Source organism: Plectropomus leopardus, chromosome 1 (genome assembly GCF_026936395.1).
Source record: "Plectropomus leopardus strain MGB_pleo_1.0 chromosome 1, ASM2693639v1, whole genome shotgun sequence".
Taxonomy (NCBI): Eukaryota; Metazoa; Chordata; class Actinopteri; order Perciformes; family Serranidae; genus Plectropomus; species Plectropomus leopardus.
The window spans coordinates 11,857,115-11,881,777 of record NC_142176.1 but is presented as its reverse complement, the minus strand read 5'-3'; the positions used below and the strand labels follow the sequence as shown (position 1 = coordinate 11,881,777).

The window sequence follows — 24,663 nt, the reverse complement described above, 5'->3', positions numbered from 1 at the left end:
TTTAAAAAATCTCCAAAATCCCACCATTTATGGTAACCAGAAACTGAAATATGCAATTAATATCGGAGATGGGGTTATGCATTTCCCCCAAGGCACTCATTGGGGTTCGAAAAAATATTTGGGAGGGTCATGATGATATTTTCAAAAAAAAATTTTAAAAAAAGAAGTCAAATCCCATCCACCCTCGTACTCGTACTCTGATAAACACAATCCCTTTCGACGCGGAAACCAGGTCCTACGTCTCCTCCCCCTTATAATACATGCATGCTCCTCTCGTGCAGGAAAAGGTTTTGGTTGGCCATCTTCTTACAGAGCCACATGGATTTTTGTAAACATTACTCGGCTTGTTGTATCTGCACCGCCACGCGCTTCACACTGACAGCATTTTAGCCACCATTCACCAGTGTCACCTATCATCTGGTATATAACTATCTCACATTTTGGTGTAAAAAAAAGTATTTTTCGCAGCTAACAATAAAGTTGTAGCTAGCAGCTAGTAGCATGTAGCCTAGCTTGAGTTTAGCTGCAGCTAAAGTGATGCACGAGCTTCACTGCACTGTTGTTTTTTTTTTTGTTCTGTGATGAAGAAATAACGTTACTTATTTGGGTTTTCTATATTTTACCGTCAGTTTGTGAGGCTGCTGGTGGACTGAAATGTCTTTGCGGCTGCTGTCAGTGGATCCATTAGACCGGGGCTCTCAGAGGTGCAGGCTGGGTCCGGGATTGATGTCAGCGCTGGGTCTGAGTCTGGGCTCCCCGCTGTTGGTGTCTGTCCCAGGGGGGAGCTGCCTGTGCACCGCCTGGCCCCGGCCTGACCTCGCAGAGGGCTTCCTACAGATGGACCTAAAATGCTCCTCTCCCAGTCTGATCTCCCACCCACCCACTCACCTGAACGTGGACCCTGAGCAGATCACACCTGTGTCCTGCCCCAAGCTGAAAGGTGTTAAAATCACTGTGGTGGTCCAGGGTGCTGACTTTAAGAAACACACACCTCCTCGGCTGGTTCACGAGCTTGTGAAAGACATGCTGAAAGGTGTTTTGGTCCATGAGAAGCATGTGATCAACCTGGAGGATTTTGATACAGAAATTAGATATGTTGTCATTGAAAGCGTCAACCTGGACACAGACAGTGCTGGATTTATCACCTCAAAAACTGCTGTGGAGATAGTCTGCATCCAGACTGTGCGGCATTACAGGAGTCAACTGCAGGACCAGCAACTGGTGCCACTGGGGGGACTGGAGGAGGTCAGCATATATTCATTGTAATTAAGATGATAGTTTATTGTCAGTTTTCATGAAAATTTGTCCTGCATCCCCAAGCTCTCAACAACCATTAGAATAGCATAAAACAATAAAAACGCATCAAAAACATCTTTAAAGTCACCCTACAGCAGTCATCATAAAGACAATACAATAAGTGACCATTGTGTCCCTTTGACAAACAGTGTTATGTGAGAAACACATTCAAATCAAATGATTATAATGTGAATGTGTTGTACAGTATGTGTATTCATCCACTGTGTGTATTCCCAGTATGTAACAACTAAATTTGTTTTGGTTTACTGTATTTTAGGTGAGTGCCTCCCTGAGAGAGATGCTGCAGGTACCTCTGTTTTATCCAGGCACCCTGAGCTCTCTCGGTGTGTCGTGTCCCAGAGGTGTACTCCTGGTGGGGCCTCCAGGTGTGGGCAAGACCCTGCTGGTGCGCAGAGTTGTGGTGGAGGTGGGAGCCAGCCTGGTGGTGGTCAGAGGGCCAGAGGTAAAAATGATGTTCATCTACTTTATGTGTCCACATGATATAATAATGATTCAATTCAAACTTGCAAACTAACAAAAAATAGGAGGCAACATAAAACTACCACAAATAATCATTCAATAAAAAACAAACAAAACATAAGCATTTTTGGGTTAGGTACTCCTTGACATGCTGAAAACTCAGAATAGCAAAAAAAAAAACAACAACAAAAAACTCTGACCGTTGACAAATAAATGCCATTTTAGGGCTTATATGGTGATATCTAACTCAGGAGGAGAGTACCTAAATATAATATCCAAGCAGCAGTATATATCACTATGTGCAATTTAAAACTAGTCAGCACTGTAGTTTTGTAGTATATACTGACAAGGAGATAATCTTCACAATTTCACAACCAAACCTCAAAAGAATTTAACAATTTCTAGCTGTCAGAGTCAATTTTCCTTAAATACAATAATATATATATATACATACATATATATATATACACACACACATATATATATATATATATATATATATATATACACACACACATACATACTTACACACATACATACATATATATGTATGTATGTATTTATTTTTGCATTATATGGTACAAAGAGTTTTAGTATCAGAGAGCTATTGATGTATATTCTGAATGATGGATTGAGATTGATTAAAATGAATTACTTTGGAAGTTTCAACCAATAGAGATCCAAATTTAACCAAACTGGGACACATTTTACACTTCATTTTTTTTAACTTCTTATTTTATAAAGAGCCACGTGAAGTCTTTTTTTGTTTAAATTCAGCCTATTAATATAACTGTATATTATTATTATTCATAGTGATTCATCATTACTTTATTTATCCCTAGTGAAATTTGCTGTGGACATAAAGGCTGCCACAGAAAAATACACAGACGAGTGCAGACATAAAGTGTAATCAAATGGTTGCACTACCCCAAATTTTACACCCTCCTCTTTTTCCTGATTTTAAGTGAATATAGGAGTTTCAGAGACATCGGTATAAAAGTTTTTATACCTATTCAGTATCTCCTCCTGTATTTAACTGGAACTATATAGTGTCTATCTGATGGTAGAAGTTTGTATTCTGAATACAAGACATTGAAGGGGTCTGCATTACCTTTCTTAGCCTTTTTAACTTTAGTCTTTTAAAAGAGCATTTGTTTGGTTCTGTGTGGACCAATCTGTTTATTTGTGACTTAAACTTTTCAGATAAATTACCAAACCAAGCTGATTGTGAATCATTATTTCAGGTGGTTGGATCACGGCCTGGTGAGAGTGAGGAGAAGCTGCGTGCTGTGTTTGAGCAGGCGCGATCTGCAGCTGAAGAGGGTCCGTGTGTGCTGTTCTTAGATGAGTTAGACTCACTGTGTCCGAGGAGAACCGGCTCGTCGGCACCTGAGAACCGCCTGGTCGCTCAGCTCCTAACACTGATGGACGGGATGAATCAGTCCGATCGCTTCCTCATCGTTGGAGCCACCAACCGGCCGGACAGCTTAGACCCAGCACTGCGCAGACCAGGGAGGTTTGACAGAGAGGTGTGGATCAGAAAAATAAACCTGATAAATAAAAATAAATGTAAATCATTCTTTGAGACTCTTCATTTTTACATCTCTCCTTCAGATTATCATCGGAGCTCCCACCTTGCAGCAGAGGAAAGCCATCTTGTCGGTTCTGTGTGAGAGGATGCCTGTGTGTCCCAGTGTGGACATGGCAGAGCTTGCACAGAGAACTACAGGATATGTGGGAGCGGACCTCAGCGCTCTGTGCACAGAGGCTGCCATGCACGCTATACGGGAAAACTCAAAGGTAAATACAGTGATGATGTATCACATAGAAACAAAACATTCATATTTTAATACTTTTTAGCTCAAAATTTGCACTGCATGTGAGCTAAATGTATGCCTGTTGTCAGAATATTTACAGATTGAATTACAGTACAGTATCTCAAAAGACTCATATTTGATTTGATACGTTAGGCAGAACAGGAAAAATGCACTTTAGTGCTCGGCTTTCCAGCTAGACACAAGTATTATGGTGGCTCTTTGGCAACCTAACGTGTGTATCCACATGTGTGAGTTGGGGCACACTCAAATCAACTGTTTGGAAAGTGTGTTGTGCTTTAAATATAAAATATATATAAATCAGGCATTCCACTAAAAAACATGCACTCATATTCACACTGCAGTGCATCTATAGTAAAGGCATATGGAAATTTCTTTTGATCAATAATTTCCCAAAATGAATGCACATAATAAAGTATAAAAACAACAAGGCCTTAAATTAAAATGATAGACAAAATGAAAATATGGAATGTAGACCGAAAAGGTGTAGGCTCATTACTAGGTTTAGGTCATACCAAAAAAAAATGGAAAAGACAAAAAAAAGAGAGAAACTATACCAAAATTCCAAATAATTTAATCCGCAATAATAGTCATACCCCAGATTTATATGTTGTTGTTGTTTTGTTTTTTTTATATAAAAGCTGGTCCTTCAGTGTATTGAAGGCAAAGATTTATGAATGTGTTTCTTCTATTGCTGCCTTGTTATTGTTGTCTGCAGGGTTCAGGAAAGCAGGTGATGGGTATGACGCACTTCCAGGAGGCCCTGAAGGCGGTGCGTCCCTCCTGCCTGCGGAGCAGCCTGGGCAGGACAGAGCTCTCTCCAGTGACATGGGAGCAGATAGGAGGTCTGGATGAAGTCAAACTCAAGCTAAGACAGGTGACTGAGCAACAGTGTTTGAATTAGACGATGTAAAACATCATCTCATCTGTTAATTGAGAAAGAAAAATACTAAATGGAATTTATGGGTTTTGCTTCCTCTGCATCTGTCCTCTCTTGTTTCTGAACATCAGAGTATTGAGTGGCCGATGTTATACCCTGAGGCATTTGTCCGTCTGGGTCTGTGTCGGCCCCGCGGTGTGCTACTCTATGGACCTCCAGGATGTGCAAAGACAACGCTCGTCAAGGCTGCAGCCAACTCGTCTCACTGTGCCTTCCTGTCTGTCGGCGGTGCTGACCTTTACTCCCCCTTTGTCGGGGACTCAGAGAGGGCTTTAGCTCAGGTATTTTCTTTTCTGTTATAACACCTGTGATTGGCTGTAGTGTTTGCATCCTTCAATTTCTTTCATAAACACCTGCATCTGTCTGTCCACTCGAAGCTGTTTCGTCAGGCCCGCGCCTGTGCTCCCTGTATCCTGTTCCTCGATGAGATTGACTCTCTGATTGGCTCGCGGTCAAGTAGTCAGACACCGAACAGTGTGCAGACGCGCCTCCTGTCTGTGCTCCTGAATGAGATGGATGGGGTCGGACTGAAGACGCTGGAGAGGAGAGGGACAGAGAAGATCCTCCAGGCGGAGGGAGTGGAGGAGAATCGCACTCAGGAGCAGGTCAGATGTTAAAAGTGTTTCTGATGCTGTCACTCCTCCTTCTGTTAACACATCTGATCAGTAGGAGGTGATTCAGTCAACATTTTATGCTGTAAACCGTATCTGCTCTGCAACAGCTGGATTGCCAGGAAGTCTGCAACAAAGATGTGATGGTGGTAGCTGCCACAAACAGACCTGACTGTTTAGACAGCGCCCTCCTCAGACCTGGCAGACTGGACCACATCATCTACGTCCCACCACCGGACCAGCAAGTAAGCTATTTGTTTAAAATGGAGTATAATAGCAGTAATATATGAGCATTTTTGGAAGCAATTTATTAAATCAAAATCATCTTTTTAAATATAGCATTTTAAACATAAATCAGTTGACCCAAAGTGCTTTATAGCAGAAACAAAAACAAAGAAAGGAAACAAACAATTTTACATAGTAATGAAAACTATATTGTTAGTGGAGCTGGTTAGGCACAATTAAAAGCTAATGAGTGGAAGTGAGTTTTAAGATGAATCTTGAAGTTCAGTCCATAGTGGGGGAGAATTGTGAGTCATGAGAAATCCATAGTTTTGGTGCAGTCATAGATGGCCCTGTCTCTGTAACACCAAGTCCTGGATGTCGGGACAAACTGTTTCATCAGAAGATCTCAATTCTCTGACAGTGTAACACAAGTTCTGTTATACAAGAAATGGTGAAACCATTTAACACTTTGAAAACAATTAAGATATGTCTCCACATTGCAGCCCTCTTTAAGTTTAATTTATTAGCAAATCCACAAATGACATTTAAAGCTACTGCTCTTTGTCAGACTTGTCTGAAGAAGAGTGTTTGCTCCAATTGTCACTTCTCGTGGTGATAATAAATTGCCCCTAAGGCAGCTCCAGTGTGTGGACCTTAGTTTTTGCCTTACACAGTTTTTGGCTGTGTGGGACTACTATGTTTTTTTACATAATGAAAACAAACATGAGGATTTTAAAATCAATTGTGTTGCTAACTGGCAGCCAGTGCATTGAGGCAAAAATGGGAGAAATTTGCTCTTTCTTTCTTGATCTTGGACTTTTGCTGCAGCATTTTTAAGTGGTTGGAGGCCAGATAAACAAGACTGGGTGATACCAAAATACAAAGATTTGCAAAAATCAAGGTGGGAGCCTTATGAAGGCATGTGTGGCTTTTTTAGGTCACAAGTACAGAGAATATATCTGAATTTGCAGATGATGTATAGCTGCATGAAGCTTAATTTTCTTAACATATTGATTTGTTTGTCAAACTCAAATAATTAAATAATAATAATTTTTGCATGTGGTTTAACTGAGGGAGCCAATGGGTTAAGTTTAGGAGAAATAATTTTGTCAAATGGTCCAAATTAAAAAAAACTTCAGCTCATTAACTTGGAGAAAGCCATCCAGGATTTGATGCTTGTTGTAGTTATTAGCCTCAAGGGGAAGGGAGATCTGTGTATCATCAGCATATCAGTGTAACTTTAATTAACCTACCTCCTATATTTGTGTGTCTAGGCCCGTCTTTGCATCCTGAAGGTGTGTACAGCGTCGATGCCCATAGATGCTGATGTGTGTCTGGAGGAGCTGGCCACAAAGACTGAGCTCTACTCTGGAGCTGACCTTGAAAATCTGTGTAAAGAGGTAATGTGAAGACTTTATTTTTTAAAATACAAAATGTAATCCTAGTCCTAAATTTATCCAGAGACCAGTGGGCAGAGTAAGAATTCCTGAAAACATTTTTTTTGTCTTCCAGGCTGCTCTGTTGGCGCTACAGGAGGAGAACATGGAGGCTTCTGCCATCAAGCACACACACTTCCTCCAGTCCCTCAGCAAAATGAGCCCCTCTCTCACCGCCCAGCAGATCCACGCATATCAAACACCACCCAGATGATAAACCACATATGTCCTTTAAATTTTATTATTACAGAGTGTGTGCTCTGAAATAAAATAAGTAAAACTCGATCCATGGCTTCTGGTATTTTCTCGTGTTTTGTCACTGATAAGCACTTCATCACATCACATCACATTTTGAGCCATTGACCTTCACTTTCCCAATGTAGCCACAAGAGGGGGCTGCGCACTCAGAAAATTTATTGATCATCAAATTACATCTGTTGATGAATTCAACTCCACTGGTGCGGTTCAGTGCAGGAAGCTCTGTCTGTCTACGTGCCTTTCACCTCGTACTAACCTCTCATCCAGCCTACATCAGCCGCCTCACAGGATGCTGCGCTAAGAGACCTCAAGGACTTCTCAGCAACAACAGGTGAGCCCTCCCACACTACTGCAACTGTGACTTTGACTTTAATTCACTGAATGGACTCTTAGCCTCACTTTTAAGTGGAAATATAATCAATTTATGTTCTAGGTGTTAAAGAAATCTGAAAAATGGTTGGGTTTTTCCAAATGTTGAGGAAGAAAAAGGAGGTTGGTCGTCTACATTTTAAGTTAAAAGTTATTTTATGTTGTCCGGATATTGGATTTACAGCCCATGTAGGAAATTACATGCATTCAAAAATTATGATGCACATCAAAAAATTTATTTTTTTTACATGTGTGTTTCAGCTGATCCCTCTCATAGGGTTCATGGCTTTTGCTGCAACAGGAGCCACCACTGCTTCTATCTACTTTCTATTAACTAAACCTGATGTTATGTGAGTGTTATTGCTTTTTTCTAATTTGAAGAAAACTACATTTCACTTTATTTTTTTAAGTGCTTTAAATTGCACCTAACTTTTTACCTGTTCTCACACTTGAATCTGACTTCTTTCTTTCATTTGCATTCATTGTTTTTAGTTTAAACAAGACCAGAAACCCAGAACCATGGGAGACACTGGACCCATCAAAACCCCAAAAGGTAAGTGTAATCATTACACAATATTTTATAATCTTTGGATGATTTTTAACGAGCTTGACAAGATGTTTTATTTTGCTTGGCACTGAAATATGAGCCAAATCTTTGAGAGTGCAGCTGCAAACTGCTGAGTCACTGAGGAGGAAATGTTATCTGATTAGTGTCAGCCTGCTATTGCAACATAAGATCAATCATGTCTATGTTGCCAAACATGTTTGTACATGCTACTTGTGTGCTTAAAGTTGAACACCTTAAAAATACATCATATGAAGCCTAATTTTTATTTCTGGTGCTGCAGCTCATCACCATCAATCAGCAGTGGAAACCAGTGGAGGAGCTGGAGTTGGTGAAGAGTCTCACCAAGTAAAAAAGGCAGGTGTCTTCTAGAGAGATCCACTGTGAGACCACCTGCCTGCCCCCCATCAGTCCAACAGAATCCTTTCTGCACAAACTAGGATGCTTTGACAGTCAGTGTGCGGAAATGCTTCTGCTCCACTGGTGGGGTTTCACCCGGCTCTGGACATCCATCCACAACTGTAGAACAACTGTAGTCATGCTACCATGAAGTGAAAAGCTTCCTCTGGAAGTCTGTGATCATAGCTAGAGAGCTACATTTACATCAAATAAGCTGTGGTGTTTAATTTTAAGTAGATGTGAGTAGTGTCTAAATATGAAAGACAAAATGTAAACTCAGTAAATAATGTATTGTACAGTGTCAATAAATTATTGTTGTGAACATGCTGAATGACTTTCTCATTACAGTGTTGCATTTGTTCTTAAAAATCAACAAAGTATAAATATATTTATGCAGTACTATTTGCAATGCTGTCTTGAGATATTATTATTATAATTTGGTTTGTGTTACAGCTCTAAAAGTAATTTCTCTTCTTGGCATCATCTGCCTCCCAAAAACTGTTGACACTATAAATTCAGTGCTTACAAATTGAACTTAGCTAGGAATGGTGCTGCATGCTGTTTTTGTTGTATGTCAAGGTAAGGATTATTCCTGTTATTGTCTTTAGATACTTATATTTTGGGCTTGTGTTGCATAACTAATAGTATTATCTCCTTTTTTGCATCATCTGCCTCCCAAAAAGAGTTTGAACTATAAATACGATGCTAAAAAGTTGGATTTGGCTACATGAGTAAACACATCAAAGCATAGTAAAAGAAAAAGTAAGGTGGTAATCTATATTTGTCTTTGTCAACAAGTCCAAGGAAAAGACAAAAACTAATCATTAATCTAAGTTTTAAAAAAAAGTATTGTCTGTGTTGTTAAAGCCTGATATAGCTTTTTGCTCTCTGACACAGTTGTTACTAATAACACTGACAATGAGCTCATTGAATTCACACATTACAGTAAATCAGCACTGACATCACCAACACATTGCTGTTGAAGCAGTTAAATTAATTTCATTTTCATAATTAATTTTGTCATTTAAACCTGTGCATGTTCTGCTGTGACAGGTCAAAAGGACCAATTTTAAACAGCCCTCAGCATGTCTTTCAAAATATCCTATGTGATTAACACTATATTGATTTATAAAGCAAGTTCACTTTGCATTTATTTTCATTCACCACACAATGGCAGGACAATCATACTTTTTGTAGACATGCACCAAGTAGGAACTGCATGGGCAAAATATGCAAAATTTTAACAGTTATCTAACACCAGATATTTCCTGCAATGTAGCAGACAGATCAGCGAGGGCTGCTGCTTTCAGGAGTGGTGAAGAGTTAAACATTTTTCCACTTAAAGATGAAACAGTTGTGTTTGTGTCATTTGTATGTGTTTTAACAACCCCTGTGATGTGAGAAGTAGCTGGCCCACAGGTATTTTCACATTATCTAATCTGGCCCCCATTCAAAAAAAGTTTGGACACCCCTGCCCTAGGCACTTTTTCACATACCTCTCCCTTATTTATAAGGACAACACGCTAATCAACACTTCTGTAAATGTGCCAGTGTTAGTCATCTGGCTAATTTTAACCATAGTCCTTTGGCAAAATGCTTTGAAACCCATAAAATGATTAAAGGGTAGGCTATTTGGATTTAAAAAAATATATTTCAAGGGGAGTAGCTACATTCTTGAACGATCTAGAAAAACTGTTGTTGCACTAAATGTGAATTTATCCACCACTGACAAAGTCCCCAGTAGGGGCACACATTTTGTCACAGTCTGCTGTGTCCTGATGCCTTCAGATTTTTGGGGAGACTGGACTGAGTGTCTGCAAAAGACTAATTTAAGTGGCCTACATTAGTTGGTCTGTGTTTGTTTTCACTTGATTGGTGTATCATTAAGAGGACTGTGCTGTCTTGGTTTTGGGATTCAGTTTACTGCATTTTTCCCTGTCTGTGTTCCTGTGCTGCCTCTCCCTCATTTACCCAGCTGCACACCTGTTAGGCCGTCCCTAGTCCTGAGTTTCCCTCCCTGCCTGTTCTTCTGCCTCATCACCTCATTCATAACTCTGAGCAATAACTGACACACTATTCCTTTAAAGAGAAATGGGTTTGTGGCTGAGTGCTTCAGACAGGCTGGGCGACTCCGAGTGTATTGTGAAATTGACTAATGCATTGTTGGCATTAAGAAAGATTAATGTCAGTCTATCATTTCAAACTGTGTTTGTATTCAGCACATGCATCAGTGACTAGACTTTTTTACTGCAGATAGATGACTTAGCTGAAATAGCACAGGTGTACCCAATAATAGTAACAATAGGCCCCGTTTTAGGTTTCCCAGTAAAACCTGCTAGTAAGGAAACATACAAAACTAGTTCCCTGGAAAAGGTATTATTAATGTTATTTTGATGCAAGTGTGATTTTCTTGCAATAAATAGAAAAAGAAGATCTAATGCTTTACATGAGTAGGTTAAATTTTTATATTTATTTGAAAATAGAATCTCCCACACAAGTTCCCACATGATCATCATCAGCCGATAGAGTTTGACATGTTGTCATGTTATAAATGTGTGTAATCTTATGAGAGGTAAGTTAATCATTTGAGAACATTTGAACATCTACAATTTCATGATAAGTAAGGAAACTTCATATAGCTCCAAAACAATTACTAAATGGACCTTAAGGTTGATTGATTGAATTTATTTGATGATTAGAGATATGGAATAACAACAATTACCGAGGAATAACACAAAATAAAGACTAAGAGGTGTATTTCCTCTAAAAAGGTGAGATTGTTTTGTCAACCGCTGAACTGAACTTGAACGCTGAAAAAAAAAACAAGTAAGATGTTGCTTTTTAAATCGTTGCACTTTTTATTTAAAAGATGCAGTCAGTTTTTGTTTAAATGTTTGCAGACAAGAAGATGGCGAGGTGTTGTTGGCGAAGAACAGCTATAAAGTAATTACTGCCATCAAGCAATGTCCAAATGCACTCATCTGCTCAGTTTACAGCTGCATGAGCATTCAATGCTCCCATTGTGTTCCCTAATGAGAGACAATCCTCTTAACATCCATCTCGTATCTCAGAAGAGAGCAAAAACATCAGAAAACACCTCTACGGTGTCTGACTAGGGCGTAGTGTGGCAAACAGCCACTGGACTGCTGAATCTGAAAGGGTTTTCATGAATTATTAAACACTAAACAAAGAGAGAGGCGAGTACATTGTTTCCTGATCAGTTTCAGGAAACCATTCTCCTGTTTTGTTACATGCACGTTATGTCAGAAACAGTGTTTCACTTTTTTAAACATTTCCCTCCTCTTTGCTGCGACTGTTTCTTTACATGTTTTTAAATCTGATTTTGAATTATTCTTTTATAGTCACATTTCATAGCTTTAGAGAATGAAAACAGGAGATACTGTGGATGAGTGCTGACTTGTTTTATGTCCGGAAGGCATTTCCAGTTGTCTTGTATTTAAAAATAAAGGTAGAGTGAGAGAGAACTTGATTTCACCTATCAAGCAACTGTAAGGTTATTTAGGGAAACAATGACCAAAGAGGAAGGATGTCGTTGCTGGAATTTGTGTACGTGACTCGGTCATGGACGTAGTGACACCACAGAACACGTGAGCAGCAAGTAAAGCAAGTAGTCGCTCTCACAGTGCAGGAGAAGTAAGAAATGGAAATCCCCATGTGTGAGTGGCGCACTTCAATGCTATTATTGTGAAAACACAAAGAGTGACTTTTTTTGACCCGGATATTGTTTCTCTCGCTGGTTTAGAGACCAGTGAGTAAAGAGGGCTCTTTACAGCAGTTTATGGCTCTCTGAGGTGAAGCACGGCGGTCAGGTGGATGCTGTAAACAATTGGCTCTACTGCAATGCAAACAGAGGAGTTGCCTGCTTTTGGTTACCTGGAAACTGAGACACTCCCAGTTAACTCATTCTGTCATAATAAACCTTTGATATGTCTATTTTAAACATTAACTTTGTTTTGTGTGAAAATCCTTGGTAAGATGGTGTTTTCATGTTTTAAATATACTTATTCTTATATCTTTGCTCATTTACCACTAGATAAATATACAGACACTCAGCTTTGACATGTGAAAATGAGCCTTGTATTTATTAATTTTTTAATTTTTCATACTGTATTGAAACTTCATTTTTCTCCATGGTGAAGGATTTATTTGCCTCCAAACTTGCACCTAGTAATGCAAGAGAAACTACAATTTAAGACAGTTTGATCATGTAAAGAATAATCTTTTTAAACATAAATTTGGGTCTTATGTTGCCGTTCAGCCCATGAGTGCACCATCATTTAAGAAGTGAAAGGTGGTAAATAGAGAGGTGTAACGCAAACAATGTGTATGTATGTTATCTTATCAAACTGATCATGTCATAAAAAGGATTTCTCAGCTGTTGTAGAAGTACATCACCTAGCGGTGAAAAGTGACAGCACACTAAATGCCGTCAGCAACATTTCACCAACTCACACAACAGACCAGTTTCTATATATGTTTTATAAAATCTATATATCTTTATATGTTTTACAAAATTCCATATGTTTTTAGATGACAAATACAACATTACAGGTGAAAAGGGTAGGAAAAAAATGAAATATAATAAAAATAAAATGAAGTAAATGTTAAGGCTGAGCTCATGAACCCGACAGCATGTGAATTAAACAAAAAATTAGATTTTATTTAAATTGGTACGAGACATCCAAAACAGCCACACAACAAAACTGAAGATGCTGGCAGGAGTAACTCAGAGTACAAAGGAAAAACACAAAGATTAAACTGATCGCAAACTAGGGTGGCATGAGGAACAAAGGACTAAGGAGACTGAAAAAAGCAGGTGTGCAGGAAAACAGGTGGGAAAATACACAAAGACCTGAAGTAAAACAGGAGGTGACTGACTTTCAGAATAAAAGAAGAAACAATCTACAAACAAAATCCAGAATCATGACACCAGACATCACCATTAAACTTCCCTTCATGATTACTGACAGACAATTATTGTTTGTATTTTAGGTTTTCTGAAATTTTATATTCAAATTTGCAAATCTAATTAGAGATTTGTCTTTTGTATACATTTCCAGAAAAAGAATCAAAGTTCAAAAATCAACTTTTGCTGTGTTTTTCAGAATATTAAAGCCATATCACATGAGAGGGATTGCTGTTGTACCTCTTCAGTCACAGGTACGAGGCCAAAGATGCCAAATATAATCACAGCCGTGATGATATACAGTATAACAGCACTACCTCCAGTGTGATAATGCTTTTATACAACAGTGCCACAACCGTCATATATTAGTTAACAATAATAATAAGCAACAACAGATTATGATTTGGCTGTTCATCTAATGATTTTTTTTTTTTTTTTTTTGCTCCACCGACACCAACAGTTCCGGTACCGCTGAAAGTAACAGCTGTTGCCTAGCAACACAAAACTACATTGTGTTCCTTAGGTTCAGAGCCGTTGCGCTCTAGTTATGTCTACATATTATGTTCAGGGCAGCTGCTTCGTATCATGTACAATTATCTGTGTGTTTCCAGTGAAATAAAAGTCTCTTAACTGCAGCACACTATTGTATATTGTGTGGCTCTCCTGAAATACCAAGGCGAGGAGGAATAATCCTTACCGGCTCATAACTGCAGTCTCCCCCGCCGGGCTAGCAACTGTCAAACATCTCCGTGCCGGGTTTAAAACGGTAAAAGTCTCGACGCCACATCTTCGTAACATAGCAGTTAACAGTCTTGAAGCACCATGCAGGGGTTAACCAGCTAGCTATACTGAGGCAGCTAAGCTAAATAGCACGGGTAAGGCTCAACAAGTCCACAGAAAAGCCCCCACAGCGGTTTGCTGAAGAACACAACCGCCACCAATGTAACCGAGCGACCTAGCTTCGCCTAACTGGCTAATTAATAAAACAATAAACGGGATGAGATGTGGTCTGACAACTTCAACAGCAACTGCTGCACTTTTATTTTCGCTAATCAACGCTCACACACAAGCACGAGCCCCGAAAAGAGTGGAAGTTCCCGCCACAACTTACATTTTTACCCTGACATACGGGAAGCCCAGAGGGACAAAAATAGACCTCAGAGCACTGTTACATTACAATCTACAGTAACATCAGCTAACTACCACAGGCCTAGTTAATGGTTTATGACAGCCGTAAGGTGGAGTGATAAATAAAGAGTTAAAACATCCCAACGCAGTACTCATGGAATGAGTACTACACTCATGAATGCCTCTTGACCAATCAAATTGCTTGGTGGGATCTAACTGTTGTATAAAATGTTATATAAATCAGGCTATTCACAATACACCGGTATGTTTAACCCCACTGTTAACAGCATGGGAATACAACTGAAAGGTTTGGTGTATGTACGAGATAGGTATTTTTTTGTATATCAAGTTCTCTGAAGATTTAATATGAAATGAGGCATTATCTAATTAAATGTGCCCTTTGCATGAATTCACAGAACAGAAATTTTGTCTCAACTAATCTGAAAGAAGACATCATATGGAAGCAAGTGTGTAGGTTTTATTTCAACATTGGGGGGAAAGCACATCAAATACTTAATTGTCTGCATTCTGGAGCACCAATTTGTCAATTTCCTGCATCAACTGAAGGTGTAAATATCTTTGATTTTGTCAGATAAAAGTCATCTGCTACTTTTATGTTTTTATTGGGGGAGACAAATGCATACTAAATATTGAGGGGGACGTTTCCCCTGCATCCCCCTGGAAATCTACACCAATGTACGGTAGCAGAATAGCCCAAAATATCAAAAGTGCATGAAAAAAATGTTTTGGCCTATGGTATCTCCTTGTAGATTTTGTGAAATTATCAGGAAAACAAAATACTGAGAGATTAAATACTTAATTATAAACAAAAACAGTGATCCAATTCCTGATTTCTCTTTATGATTAATACCAGAAACATGAAAATGTTTACCACAAACCCTCTTCACAGCCTCTTAGGGAAAACACTATTAACACCTTTATTGGCAAATTTCAACTCACACCTCCCTCCCTGAAAACACTGCAACTCTGAAATACTGATGACTCCAAATACCTGCCCGCATTGTTATACTGTCAGTTAATGATATGAAATAAAGCTGAGCATAGAGTGTGAAGCTGGAGCCGTACTGACATCGGTCCCACCACTGTAGCATTTATCCTTTTCCAAAGTCAGTCACACTGTGATTGTCAGTTGCGTGCTTCCCATAAATTAAGAGACATGCTAAAATGTTAAGTGTTGACATTTGAAGTATTGGTCAGTACAGACTGTTTTAAGAATACCTAATGCATTCAAAAAATCTGTGTTAAACAGACTTTGGCTAAAGAATATTAATAATTGAGTGCATTTGATGAGATGTCCTGTCTGCTAAAGTGACACAATGATAAAGGGTTTTTTCGCCTCTCTATGCGCCGGTGGTGAGGCGGACAGCTTATATGCACTGCGACCACAGTTATTATCCAATGACATGAGGTAACTTTTCATTTGCTGACATCCTCAATAAAATAATACAATCTTAGTTTACAGTCCTCACACCCGGTAACATAAATTTACATCTGACGACAAAACATCAGGTGTGATAAATCAAACATCAAAATACAAAAAAAAAAAAAGTTAACAGTTGGAATAGGCTGCAATGGTGAATTAAGAGCATTCTTCTCATCTGAGACTTCAAGCATTCAAACTCCACCCCGAAAGCTTTGTGAGCGTAAGTGCATAAGGTCCCTGGATGCTGTATTGATCCTCTAATTAGAAACGTGTGGTTCATTGACTGTCCTTTGGCACCAGTCTTCTTTTACTTACATACTATGTCTCCTGCTATGGCACTGAGTTGTGACAGCGCTGTGACATCCAGGCCCCTCCGCTGAACTCTCCTGGCTCCATGAAATGCACTGTGGAAGTCAAAGTAAGCACGAGTCTCTCTTTTTAGGCGCTGGGCTGCTGGCAGTGTGAACAACTGTGTACCGGCCTCAGCCTGTGTGTCTGCACCTGCACTGTGCACCTGCTGAGACCGTAGGTGTGAAGCATCAAGTGGCGGGCTTTCGCCTGGACGTCCTCCCAGTTGCTGGCACTAGAGGGCGCTGTGAACGCACAAATGCATTTGAGAATTAACCCTTAGAAAACTGGATCAACATCACTTCTCTTGTGCTGTTTCATATGCCTATCACAAGTAATTAAACCTTTGAAACATGAGCAAACTGGTTTGATTTCTTTTCATAACACGGGAAAAAGGCAATCAAATTGACAAAAAGAAAAAAAGTAAAATGTAACAAGAAAATGACCCTAAAATTAAATAAGAGGGAGAAAATCTTGAAGAAAATTTATTTTCTTCAAGCACTTTTTTTGGTCATCCTCTAGTTTTGCGCTTTTACCTTTTTTTGATAATTTTCAGCTAATTTTCTTGTAACTTTTTACTAATGTCTTGCTAATTTTTGGGCAATTTCTTGTTAAGTCGCTCATTTGCTCAGGTTTTAAAGAGTTAATGAGATAACCTATAGCACTGTGTGTGGCAATACACTTTATCCACAGCAGAAATGTTTACACGTCCTATCAAGAACAACACAGAAATTAACTAAATGAGTAACAAATGCATTCCAGTTAAGTGAGTCAATTTCACAGTAAAGGTTAACTGGGGCACTTAAAGAAGTATATAACTAACCATTATATTGGTCTCTGATTAATTTCTTTGACTAATCATACAGTCAACAAAACATAAGAAAACAGCAAGAAGAGCCTGTAACAATATCCTAGAAGCTAAAGAGACTTCATCAGTGTCTTGTTTTGCCCAACCAACATTTCTTAACTCCAAAATGTTAAAATTACTGTATGTAAAACCAAAGATGTTGGACTAGGAACTAGTCCTAGGAAATCACATTTTGTTTGTTTGTTTGAAAAATAACTTAAATAATTAATTGATTATCAACATAATTGCTGGTTAATTTTTTGAGTTAAAGTACATTTGCTGCCTTATATGATAACAAATTGAATACATTTTAATATCTGACTGTTGATTAGTAACTTGTGATGACATTTTTCACCGTTTTCTGACATTTTATTGACCAAGCAATTAATGGAATGGTCAAAAAAATAATCTGTTGATCAGTCCTAATGAAAATTATCATTAGTTGTATCACTGCACTTTAGAGTTACAAGACAAAAAAAATAACAAAAAATGATTAATCATAAATCTGGCCTAAAACACCAGAAAAAATCAGGAGAGATGTTGTATAATATATTCTGGAGCCTCTTTATATTATATTACCATTACCTACTTTCACATAAATGGCATTGCAAAAACTATAAGTGAGAAATTTGTAGATTGTTAATACTAAATAATTCATACTAAATCAATAATCACTCTACAGAGCTGACAAAAAAATACCTTGTTTTTTTGTTCGAAAACTAAAAAGGAAAAAGTAAATAGGGGCAACTATTACTGCTTTGTCTGAATAACAGATTAGAGAGTTGACTGTACTCCCTCTCCCTTATGGCATGCAGTGATGTCATAAATCTACTCACTGAGTTGGAGATGCACTATGGCTGCCGTCTTGTCAGCTGTCAGCGCCCATACATTCAGCTCATCGACCGATTGGACGTCCTCCAGCTTCAGAAGGTCCTCTTTGATTCGTTGAGTGTCTAAATGTCTGGGAACACCTGACACAGCAAGATACAAACAACACCTTACTGCACCTACACCACTCTATATACGACACAACATCATCTGACAGGACTCTGGGACTACGGCCAAAGACTCACCCTCCAGCACAATGACGGTTGTGTCTCGTACGATGCGGAATGTGGTGAAGAGAACCAGAACAGAGAAGATGTAGGTACAGATAGGATCCGCCAACTTAAACTCCGGCTGTGAAGTCAGAGTTACATCAGATAAACTAACAGTTAAAGTTTTCTTGAAGTATAATTAGTTACTAAAATGAATGCACCTATTGCATGCTGAGCCATGTCGGCCGTTTGTAAATGTCAAGTAATTTCAATTCAAGAGTTTAATTTAAAACCAGATTACAGCCAACAGTTACACAGAAATAGATTAACGGAAAATGTATGACTGCCAATAATTATCACCTCCTGCAAGGAGGTTATGTTTTCTGCTTGGTTTGAAAAATTACTGGCCCAATTTTCATGAAACTTGGTGGAAAGGTGTAGCAAGGGCCAAGGAAGAACACATTAAATTTTGATGCAGATCTGAATAATGGGGCAGAAACCCAAAATATTTTTTAATTTTGATTACATTACAGGATTGTGGGGCATTGGGCCCTAGCAGTTGTGCTCTTTCCGACTGCCCTTCTACTTCAACAAGGTGTTTCTGACAAAGGTCAAACACTTTCTAAATGACCAGTAGTAGGTTCAATAAGTAAATTTTTATTTTGGCAGGTACAAATTACTTTTATCCACAATGTAGCTGTATAGCAGAAAAGGGAATTAAGCAAGTCTACTGAAAGAAAAGTTAAATTAATTTAGACAAAAGACATTTTAGAAACAGAAAGAGAAAGTTCATGGAAGCAACATTAAAAAACAGCTGTGTTAATAATTATCACTAAATCGTTGGCAAGTTGGCAAACCGTTCTTTAGAAAGGGCAGGTACCTTAAAGCGGACGATGTAGGCAGCTATAAGCACCCCGATACTCTGGACGAGGTCTCCCAGAGCGTGGATGAAAGCAGCTCTTACAGCCAGACTGCCGTGCTGCCTCTGCGGCTGACCTGAACCAGCCGGCTGTGAACTCGAGCTGTGAGAGTGACCGTGGCCATGAGAGTGACCATGGCCATGAGAGTGAAGGTGACCACCTTGGTTTAACAAGAAACCCATTCTAAAAGACACAAAAACAAAGAAAGGGGGATTTGATTTAGGTGTTGACATTACATGTATACTTCATGATTTCACTGCAGTTGGTGAGTCTTTAGTATATATGGTCAAACACTGAGGATCAGCAATTTAAAGCTAATAAAGTGCATTTAAAGACAGTACTTTGGGATGAACTGTTGAATTTTTGCTGACACTCAGTGTCTTTGTACTTCAGCTTGTGACAGCCTCCCAGTTTTCTCTAAACACACATTTACCCATCAGCGTCTCTCTTACATGAGGTTGACAGCCACTCCGACAGCTGCAGTGATGAGCATGACGTCTCCGTCTATGTCAAAGTCTTGGTGGACCGTCCTCTGCACCGCCTCGTAGAGCAGGATGGCCGTCAGGATGTAGATGAGCACCACACTGAGGACTGCCGATACCACCTCTAGGTCAGGAAATCACAGTCAGTTGTGTATACAAAACATGTTCATAACAACAAACACAGGAGCAGCTGGAAGGAAAAAACTGATCTCAACAGGAAGAATGTGCTTGAATAGGATGAATAACAATGGTTAACTGAACAGTACAGGGAAGGAAAGTGGTGTAGGAAACAATAGACAAATATTGCCAAATACAATGGCGTGATATACTGGATAGATTTAAGTATCAACTCAAAAAATTTAAATGATCCAATCTGTTAAAATCTAATAATTCCAAAAGAGAGTTTGGACCTTTTCTTGATCTCCATTTATATAAATGATATTATGTCTTTTATGTGTGCTTAATGTAGCTGTATGTAGCTTAAACATGACCCCGGGTGCTGACGAGAGGAAGTTAACTCATGCCCTATGGGACTGCACCAAAGCATGCTATTTTTTGACATCAGTTCATGACTGTATCCAGAGAATAGTTGGTCAGGAAGTCCCCTTTTGTATTTGTTTATTATGGGAGTTATTATATGGCAGTAATACTCAACTTTTGACACGCAGGCAAAATCTGGCCCCCGATAGGGTGCTGGGTGGCCCGGCGACCATTTTCCAATTAAAATAAAAATGAATTGATTCATTTTTGGTACTTTAAATGTAAATAAGAGTGCATAAAATACATCGAAATATAGCTTTAAAAAAATCAACACAGGTCTGAGCTAAGCCCCTCATGGTCCTCAAATCCTAGAAATGCACCTGTGCACACCTGATCTACATGGGGATGCTGTGACAGGATTTTCTGTGTTTATTCTGATAAATATTAGTAACATTTATTTATTAAATGGCCCCTGGCCGCTTGTCATTTTGAAAAGTGGCCCCTGGGGAAAGCAAGCTGAGTAACCCCATAAAAGGGGTCCAGACCAGCAATAAATAAATAAATAATAAAAGTAAAGTAACAAACAAAAATAAACAAGAAAATGCCTTAAAAATGCTTAAGAACAACAATAATTCTGTAATATATTTCCAATATATAATTATGATAGTTATAAGTATTGCTTTCTAGACATTTTTCCCTCGCTTATTTGTTAAATAATTTTTGAAATCTACTAAATTCTTGTTATTCGCATGTTTCAAGCTGCTAATTTCCTTTTTCCTATGCATTTAAAAAAAATCCAACCAACTCACTCACAAAGGTCCAAAAAGTTGTGAAAGGCATGTGAACACAGCACAAAAAAGTGATGTCAATCCACATTTCAAAGGGTTAAGACGGACACAGGCAAGATCGCGTACTTGAGAATCAGATCTGGTGTTATAAAAGTGTTGCTCCAATATGAATTGCTCAGTGCATAGCGAGCATGTAGTCAAGCGTGACAGATACAGACTGACGGTGGCTCCGCTCGGGGCAGAGAATAAATCCACAGTAAAGTTGTCTTGTGTTAGTAAATAAATAGTGTAAGTTTCAGTTTGGCCATGAATAAATAATGCAGCTCCTCAAGACTCACGTATGGTTAATAGGAACCAAAACAGTTTATACACACTGCACTGTGCAAGTCTGAGTCAAGAACTGAGTACGCTTTAATATCTGTTTTTTTATTGCAAGTAACATTGTTATCGATATTCAACTATGTTAGAACAAAACTGGTTCTTATCTCCATGAGTGATTGCAGCTATTTGGCAACAGTGTAGAGTTTTGTTGTAAATCAGGAAAGGTACTAATAAAGCAATATTTGCTAGACATCTACCAGCATCGAACACCACAGTCACACTGTAAGAGGTAAACTTCACTGGTGGAAACTAGACACACACAATAGTGTTGTAATGATGACAAATATTAATTTTGGTAACAGCTCATGTAATCAAAGTGTACTAGATATTGGTAGAAATATCATTCATCTGCATTTCTTCTCATAAAACTTAAAAATATCATGTCTGAAATTTGATCTCGCTTGAACACTGCAGAGCACACACTTTCTTCTTTGAACTGATTCATTTGCAACAAAACCACACGTATCCTTTGGTCTCACGCAGAAGCAGAGACAGAGAGGAAGTGGAAAGCGGAAGTGTGAAGGGGTGGGTCTGAGATCAGAGACTCACCGAGGCGATGCAGTCCGAACGTGAACCTCCTGGTGGGTGGCTTGGTGGAGAGCCAGAGGGCCAGCAGAGAAAATAAAATGCCTACCACGTCTGTTAGCATGTGCACAGCGTCAGTCATTATGGCTAAGCTGTTTGACACGTAACCACCTGAAAGAAAAAGACAATGCGAACAAAGAAAATAACATCTGTTGAGATCTCTCAAACATATTTATACATGTACTGATTTTGAGATACGAAAGAAGAGTTTATACGGGCTTCAGCTCAAGTGAAGACACACACCAAGAGCAAGGTTCAAAGCTGGATTTCTGGGTATGCTGTGAACTCACAGAAACCACAGGTACATTTGAAGTTTTTTTTGTGATAATTCGCTCAGTGGAGAATTGAATTTTCCAAACAGTGACAAAAAAAGTATATGATCCAAAGTGACTCTTGGAAAATGAAATCTGATTTAAAAAGTGCTGAACTGTCACACGCTATCAGCAAAAATAAGTCAGTAACCACTTTTTCATTAGAAAAAACTGACTGATAAAAAAAAAAAATGAGAGCCCCATCTCATATGTCATACTGACGTAAACTTTCCAACATGGGCACCTTATAAGGACTAAAATTATTAATCTAGGAAATGATTCAGCATAGGCAAGTCAGCAGGACGAACTTTAAGAGGTTGATATGGCAGTTTGACATGTATTATCACTTATAAGGGCCTCCGGCTGCTTTCACACTGACAGAAACTACAGCAACTGTGGTCTTGATGTAGAGCTATGAGATACGAGTGATGGACTTGATAATATAAAGATGTGTACAACCCATGTTTCAGCCACAGCTACAACTACCCTGAAACCAACATTACAGAGCTTCCTTTCAAAAAAAAAACTGCATCAGATAAATGATTATTCAACTTCAGCTCCCTCTGCTCATTTTTCCAAAGTTAATGTTTTATGACGTAAGCAAAGGTCATTTTTGTGAATGGTGCACCTTCACATTAAAAAAAATGCTGGTGGAAACCAACTTTATAGGGGGCATCAGAGTTCATTTTCTAAACTTACTTGACTGTTGATAAGTGAAAGCAATGCCTCTACCTGTTTGATCATGTAAAGTTCCTGCAATACTCAGTTTCCTTTTAACAGCCTTATCAAGACAAACATCTTCAAAGGCTGTTTGTCCTCCACTTCTCTGTAAAAGGCATAAAGCCTCCCTGATATGAAACAGTTATAAAACAGTTTTGTAGTTTGAGGTTCTGCACATGCTTACCTATGATTTCACCTGTCATGAAAAGGAAATAAAGCAAAGCTGCAATGACAAGCCTCTTCATCACTCTCTTGTGTTTGATCATCTCCCTCTTCTTTGTGCAGTTGTCACAGGGGTCCATGTTTAACCCCGGGCTACCCAGGCTGGAAGAGGAGTCCAGCAGGGAGTCATCATCATCCGCCACCACCAGCGTGTTCACAGCCACCCCGTTGGACGGAGCTCCGGCAGAGTAGTCTGACATCTCCCCGGAGACCACCACCTTCAGCTTGTTGAATTTGGGCGTCTCATCCTCCACCAGCTCGTCGGAGAAGTCAAAGGGCGCTGTGTCGCTCAGGTCCCAGTCGCTCCGCTCCCTCCTGAAGGCGGACCGTACCCTGCTCAATAGGTTCCCACCTGACATTTTTAATAATTAGATGAGCTCTGTATGTAGATCACTGTCCTCTGAGGTAATCATTCATATTTCTTTGGGTTGAGATCTTGGATTTTCTACTCCATTTTTGCACCTAGAGGAGACAAAGAAAGAAACAAAAGTTTATTATATAAAACTAAAGAAACCTTCATCCATAAGTCATTATGTATACTATATTGTGCTCTCATACTTCCATACATTACTTACTTACTCCCTCTATTTATTAACTTACATGCTTTAAAATTCTGTGATATAGTTGATTTCAAAACTGCACAAATAATGTACACATTAAAAAAAATCCTTCTACCTGTATTCAGAGGCTGTTTGAAATCAGAGGGAACAAGTATTAACTTAAGGAAACAGATGTATTTTCAGAAAACACAGGGTAAGGACAAACATAGAGAGCTGATGTGTATCTATCAGAGGAGTTAACTTGTGGAATGGCTGTGATAACATATAAACACTGTGCAGTTCACTATAAAACTTGAAAAACAAAATGTATCAAACTGTGGTGGTGAATAGCTATAAAACAACGTATGATTATATTTCAGTATGAAATATTACAGAATCAAGTTACTGTTTCCCGTTTTTGTCCTGTTGTTGTTTTATTCTGATTTTAAAAACTTAGAAAATTAAGGAAAACACAAGATTTTAAATGGCAGTGCGTAAGTGAATAAGTTATAATAAGCTTCAGCTTAAACTTTCACCTTTCTGTCTATATATTTAGTGTGCTTGTTTTGTTTTTCGTTTTGTTTTTCCTTTCGATTTAACGCAATCGCGTTAACTTGAATTACCGAAATAAATCACCGTTACCATCACCAAAGTGACACCGGAGAGCACCGTTACACGTCCGGCGTCCGGGCAGCTCCGCAATTTCAACTCGTAATCCCAACATTTATTTAAGTAAAGTTGGTGACTTCATATGTTAAATAAAAGTCCTTGAGTCACTCTCACCCCCCTCATGATCTGACAAACTCTCAAAAAACAGGCTCGGCTAAACAGAAACAAGCTAGCGATTAACGGTTAGCTATCTTCTCATTTGAGCTCGCGACACACAAACAACCGTTGTAGCGTGGTAGTTTTTAAAGAAATAAAAGCCGAACTTACCCGATGGATGTACTTTAACGTTGTACTAACTTAGTTTGTCATCAAATTAAGGACTGTCATGGTAATACTGGTGTAAACATCAGAGTCGTAGACAGCCCTCTCCGGTCTCAGAAATAACACTAGCAAGTTTGGTTTCGCCCGCAGTCACGTGACG

At 38.9% G+C, this 24,663-nt stretch overlaps 3 protein-coding genes across 3 annotated transcripts; 2 read left to right on the top strand and 1 right to left on the bottom strand.

Moving 5' to 3' along the window:
• The first annotated feature begins 261 nt into the window (after positions 1–261).
• On the top strand, positions 262–7,108 carry afg2b (AAA ATPase AFG2B). The gene is made up of 11 exons (XM_042487008.2): positions 262–420; positions 630–1,245; positions 1,574–1,759; positions 3,021–3,305; positions 3,391–3,576; positions 4,330–4,488; positions 4,623–4,832; positions 4,929–5,156; positions 5,273–5,407; positions 6,662–6,787; positions 6,900–7,108. The coding sequence occupies exons 2-11, from the start codon at positions 655–657 to the stop codon at positions 7,035–7,037; spliced, it is 2,244 nt and encodes a 747-aa protein (XP_042342942.2). The 5' UTR covers positions 262–420; positions 630–654; the 3' UTR covers positions 7,038–7,108.
• Positions 7,109–7,281: 173 nt separating this feature from the next.
• Positions 7,282–8,745, top strand: coxfa4l3 (cytochrome c oxidase associated subunit FA4L3). Its single transcript, XM_042489769.2, has 5 exons — positions 7,282–7,412; positions 7,515–7,573; positions 7,712–7,800; positions 7,943–8,003; positions 8,299–8,745. The coding sequence occupies exons 2-5, from the start codon at positions 7,535–7,537 to the stop codon at positions 8,365–8,367; spliced, it is 258 nt and encodes an 85-aa protein (XP_042345703.1). The 5' UTR covers positions 7,282–7,412; positions 7,515–7,534; the 3' UTR covers positions 8,368–8,745.
• A 6,182-nt stretch (positions 8,746–14,927) lies between these two features.
• slc30a4 (solute carrier family 30 member 4) lies at positions 14,928–24,659 on the bottom strand. Its single transcript, XM_042491950.2, has 8 exons — positions 24,510–24,659; positions 22,997–23,496; positions 21,746–21,892; positions 19,518–19,671; positions 19,026–19,248; positions 18,182–18,287; positions 17,945–18,079; positions 14,928–16,506 (listed from the first exon to the last, which is right to left on the bottom strand). The coding sequence occupies exons 2-8, from the start codon at positions 23,391–23,393 to the stop codon at positions 16,352–16,354; spliced, it is 1,317 nt and encodes a 438-aa protein (XP_042347884.1). The 5' UTR covers positions 23,394–23,496; positions 24,510–24,659; the 3' UTR covers positions 14,928–16,351.
• Between the last annotated feature and the right edge of the window lie 4 nt (positions 24,660–24,663).

What these genes read in the sequence shown, in the direction of transcription:
- afg2b (XM_042487008.2), top strand. Translation starts at nt 655, where the DNA reads ATGTCTTTGCGGCTGCTGTCAGTGGATCCATTAGACCGGGGCTCTCAG. An exon ending in CAGAGAGGGCTTTAGCTCAG is followed by an intron (nt 4,833 to 4,928) that starts GTATTTTCTTTT and finishes GTCCACTCGAAG; the next exon opens with CTGTTTCGTCAGGCCCGCGC. An exon ending in AGAATCGCACTCAGGAGCAG is followed by an intron (nt 5,157 to 5,272) that starts GTCAGATGTTAA and finishes GCTCTGCAACAG; the next exon opens with CTGGATTGCCAGGAAGTCTG.
- coxfa4l3 (XM_042489769.2), top strand. Translation starts at nt 7,535, where the DNA reads ATGGTTGGGTTTTTCCAAATGTTGAGGAAGAAAAAGGAG. An exon ending in TTAACTAAACCTGATGTTAT is followed by an intron (nt 7,801 to 7,942) that starts GTGAGTGTTATT and finishes CATTGTTTTTAG; the next exon opens with TTTAAACAAGACCAGAAACC. An exon ending in ACCCATCAAAACCCCAAAAG is followed by an intron (nt 8,004 to 8,298) that starts GTAAGTGTAATC and finishes CTGGTGCTGCAG; the next exon opens with CTCATCACCATCAATCAGCA.
- slc30a4 (XM_042491950.2), bottom strand. Translation starts at nt 23,393, where the DNA reads ATGTCAGGTGGGAACCTATTGAGCAGGGTACGGTCCGCCTTCAGGAGG. An exon ending in GGAGTGGCTGTCAACCTCAT is followed by an intron (nt 19,249 to 19,517) that starts GTAAGAGAGACG and finishes TGTGTCTTTTAG; the next exon opens with AATGGGTTTCTTGTTAAACC. An exon ending in AACCGTCATTGTGCTGGAGG is followed by an intron (nt 18,080 to 18,181) that starts GTGAGTCTTTGG and finishes TTGCTGTGTCAG; the next exon opens with GTGTTCCCAGACATTTAGAC.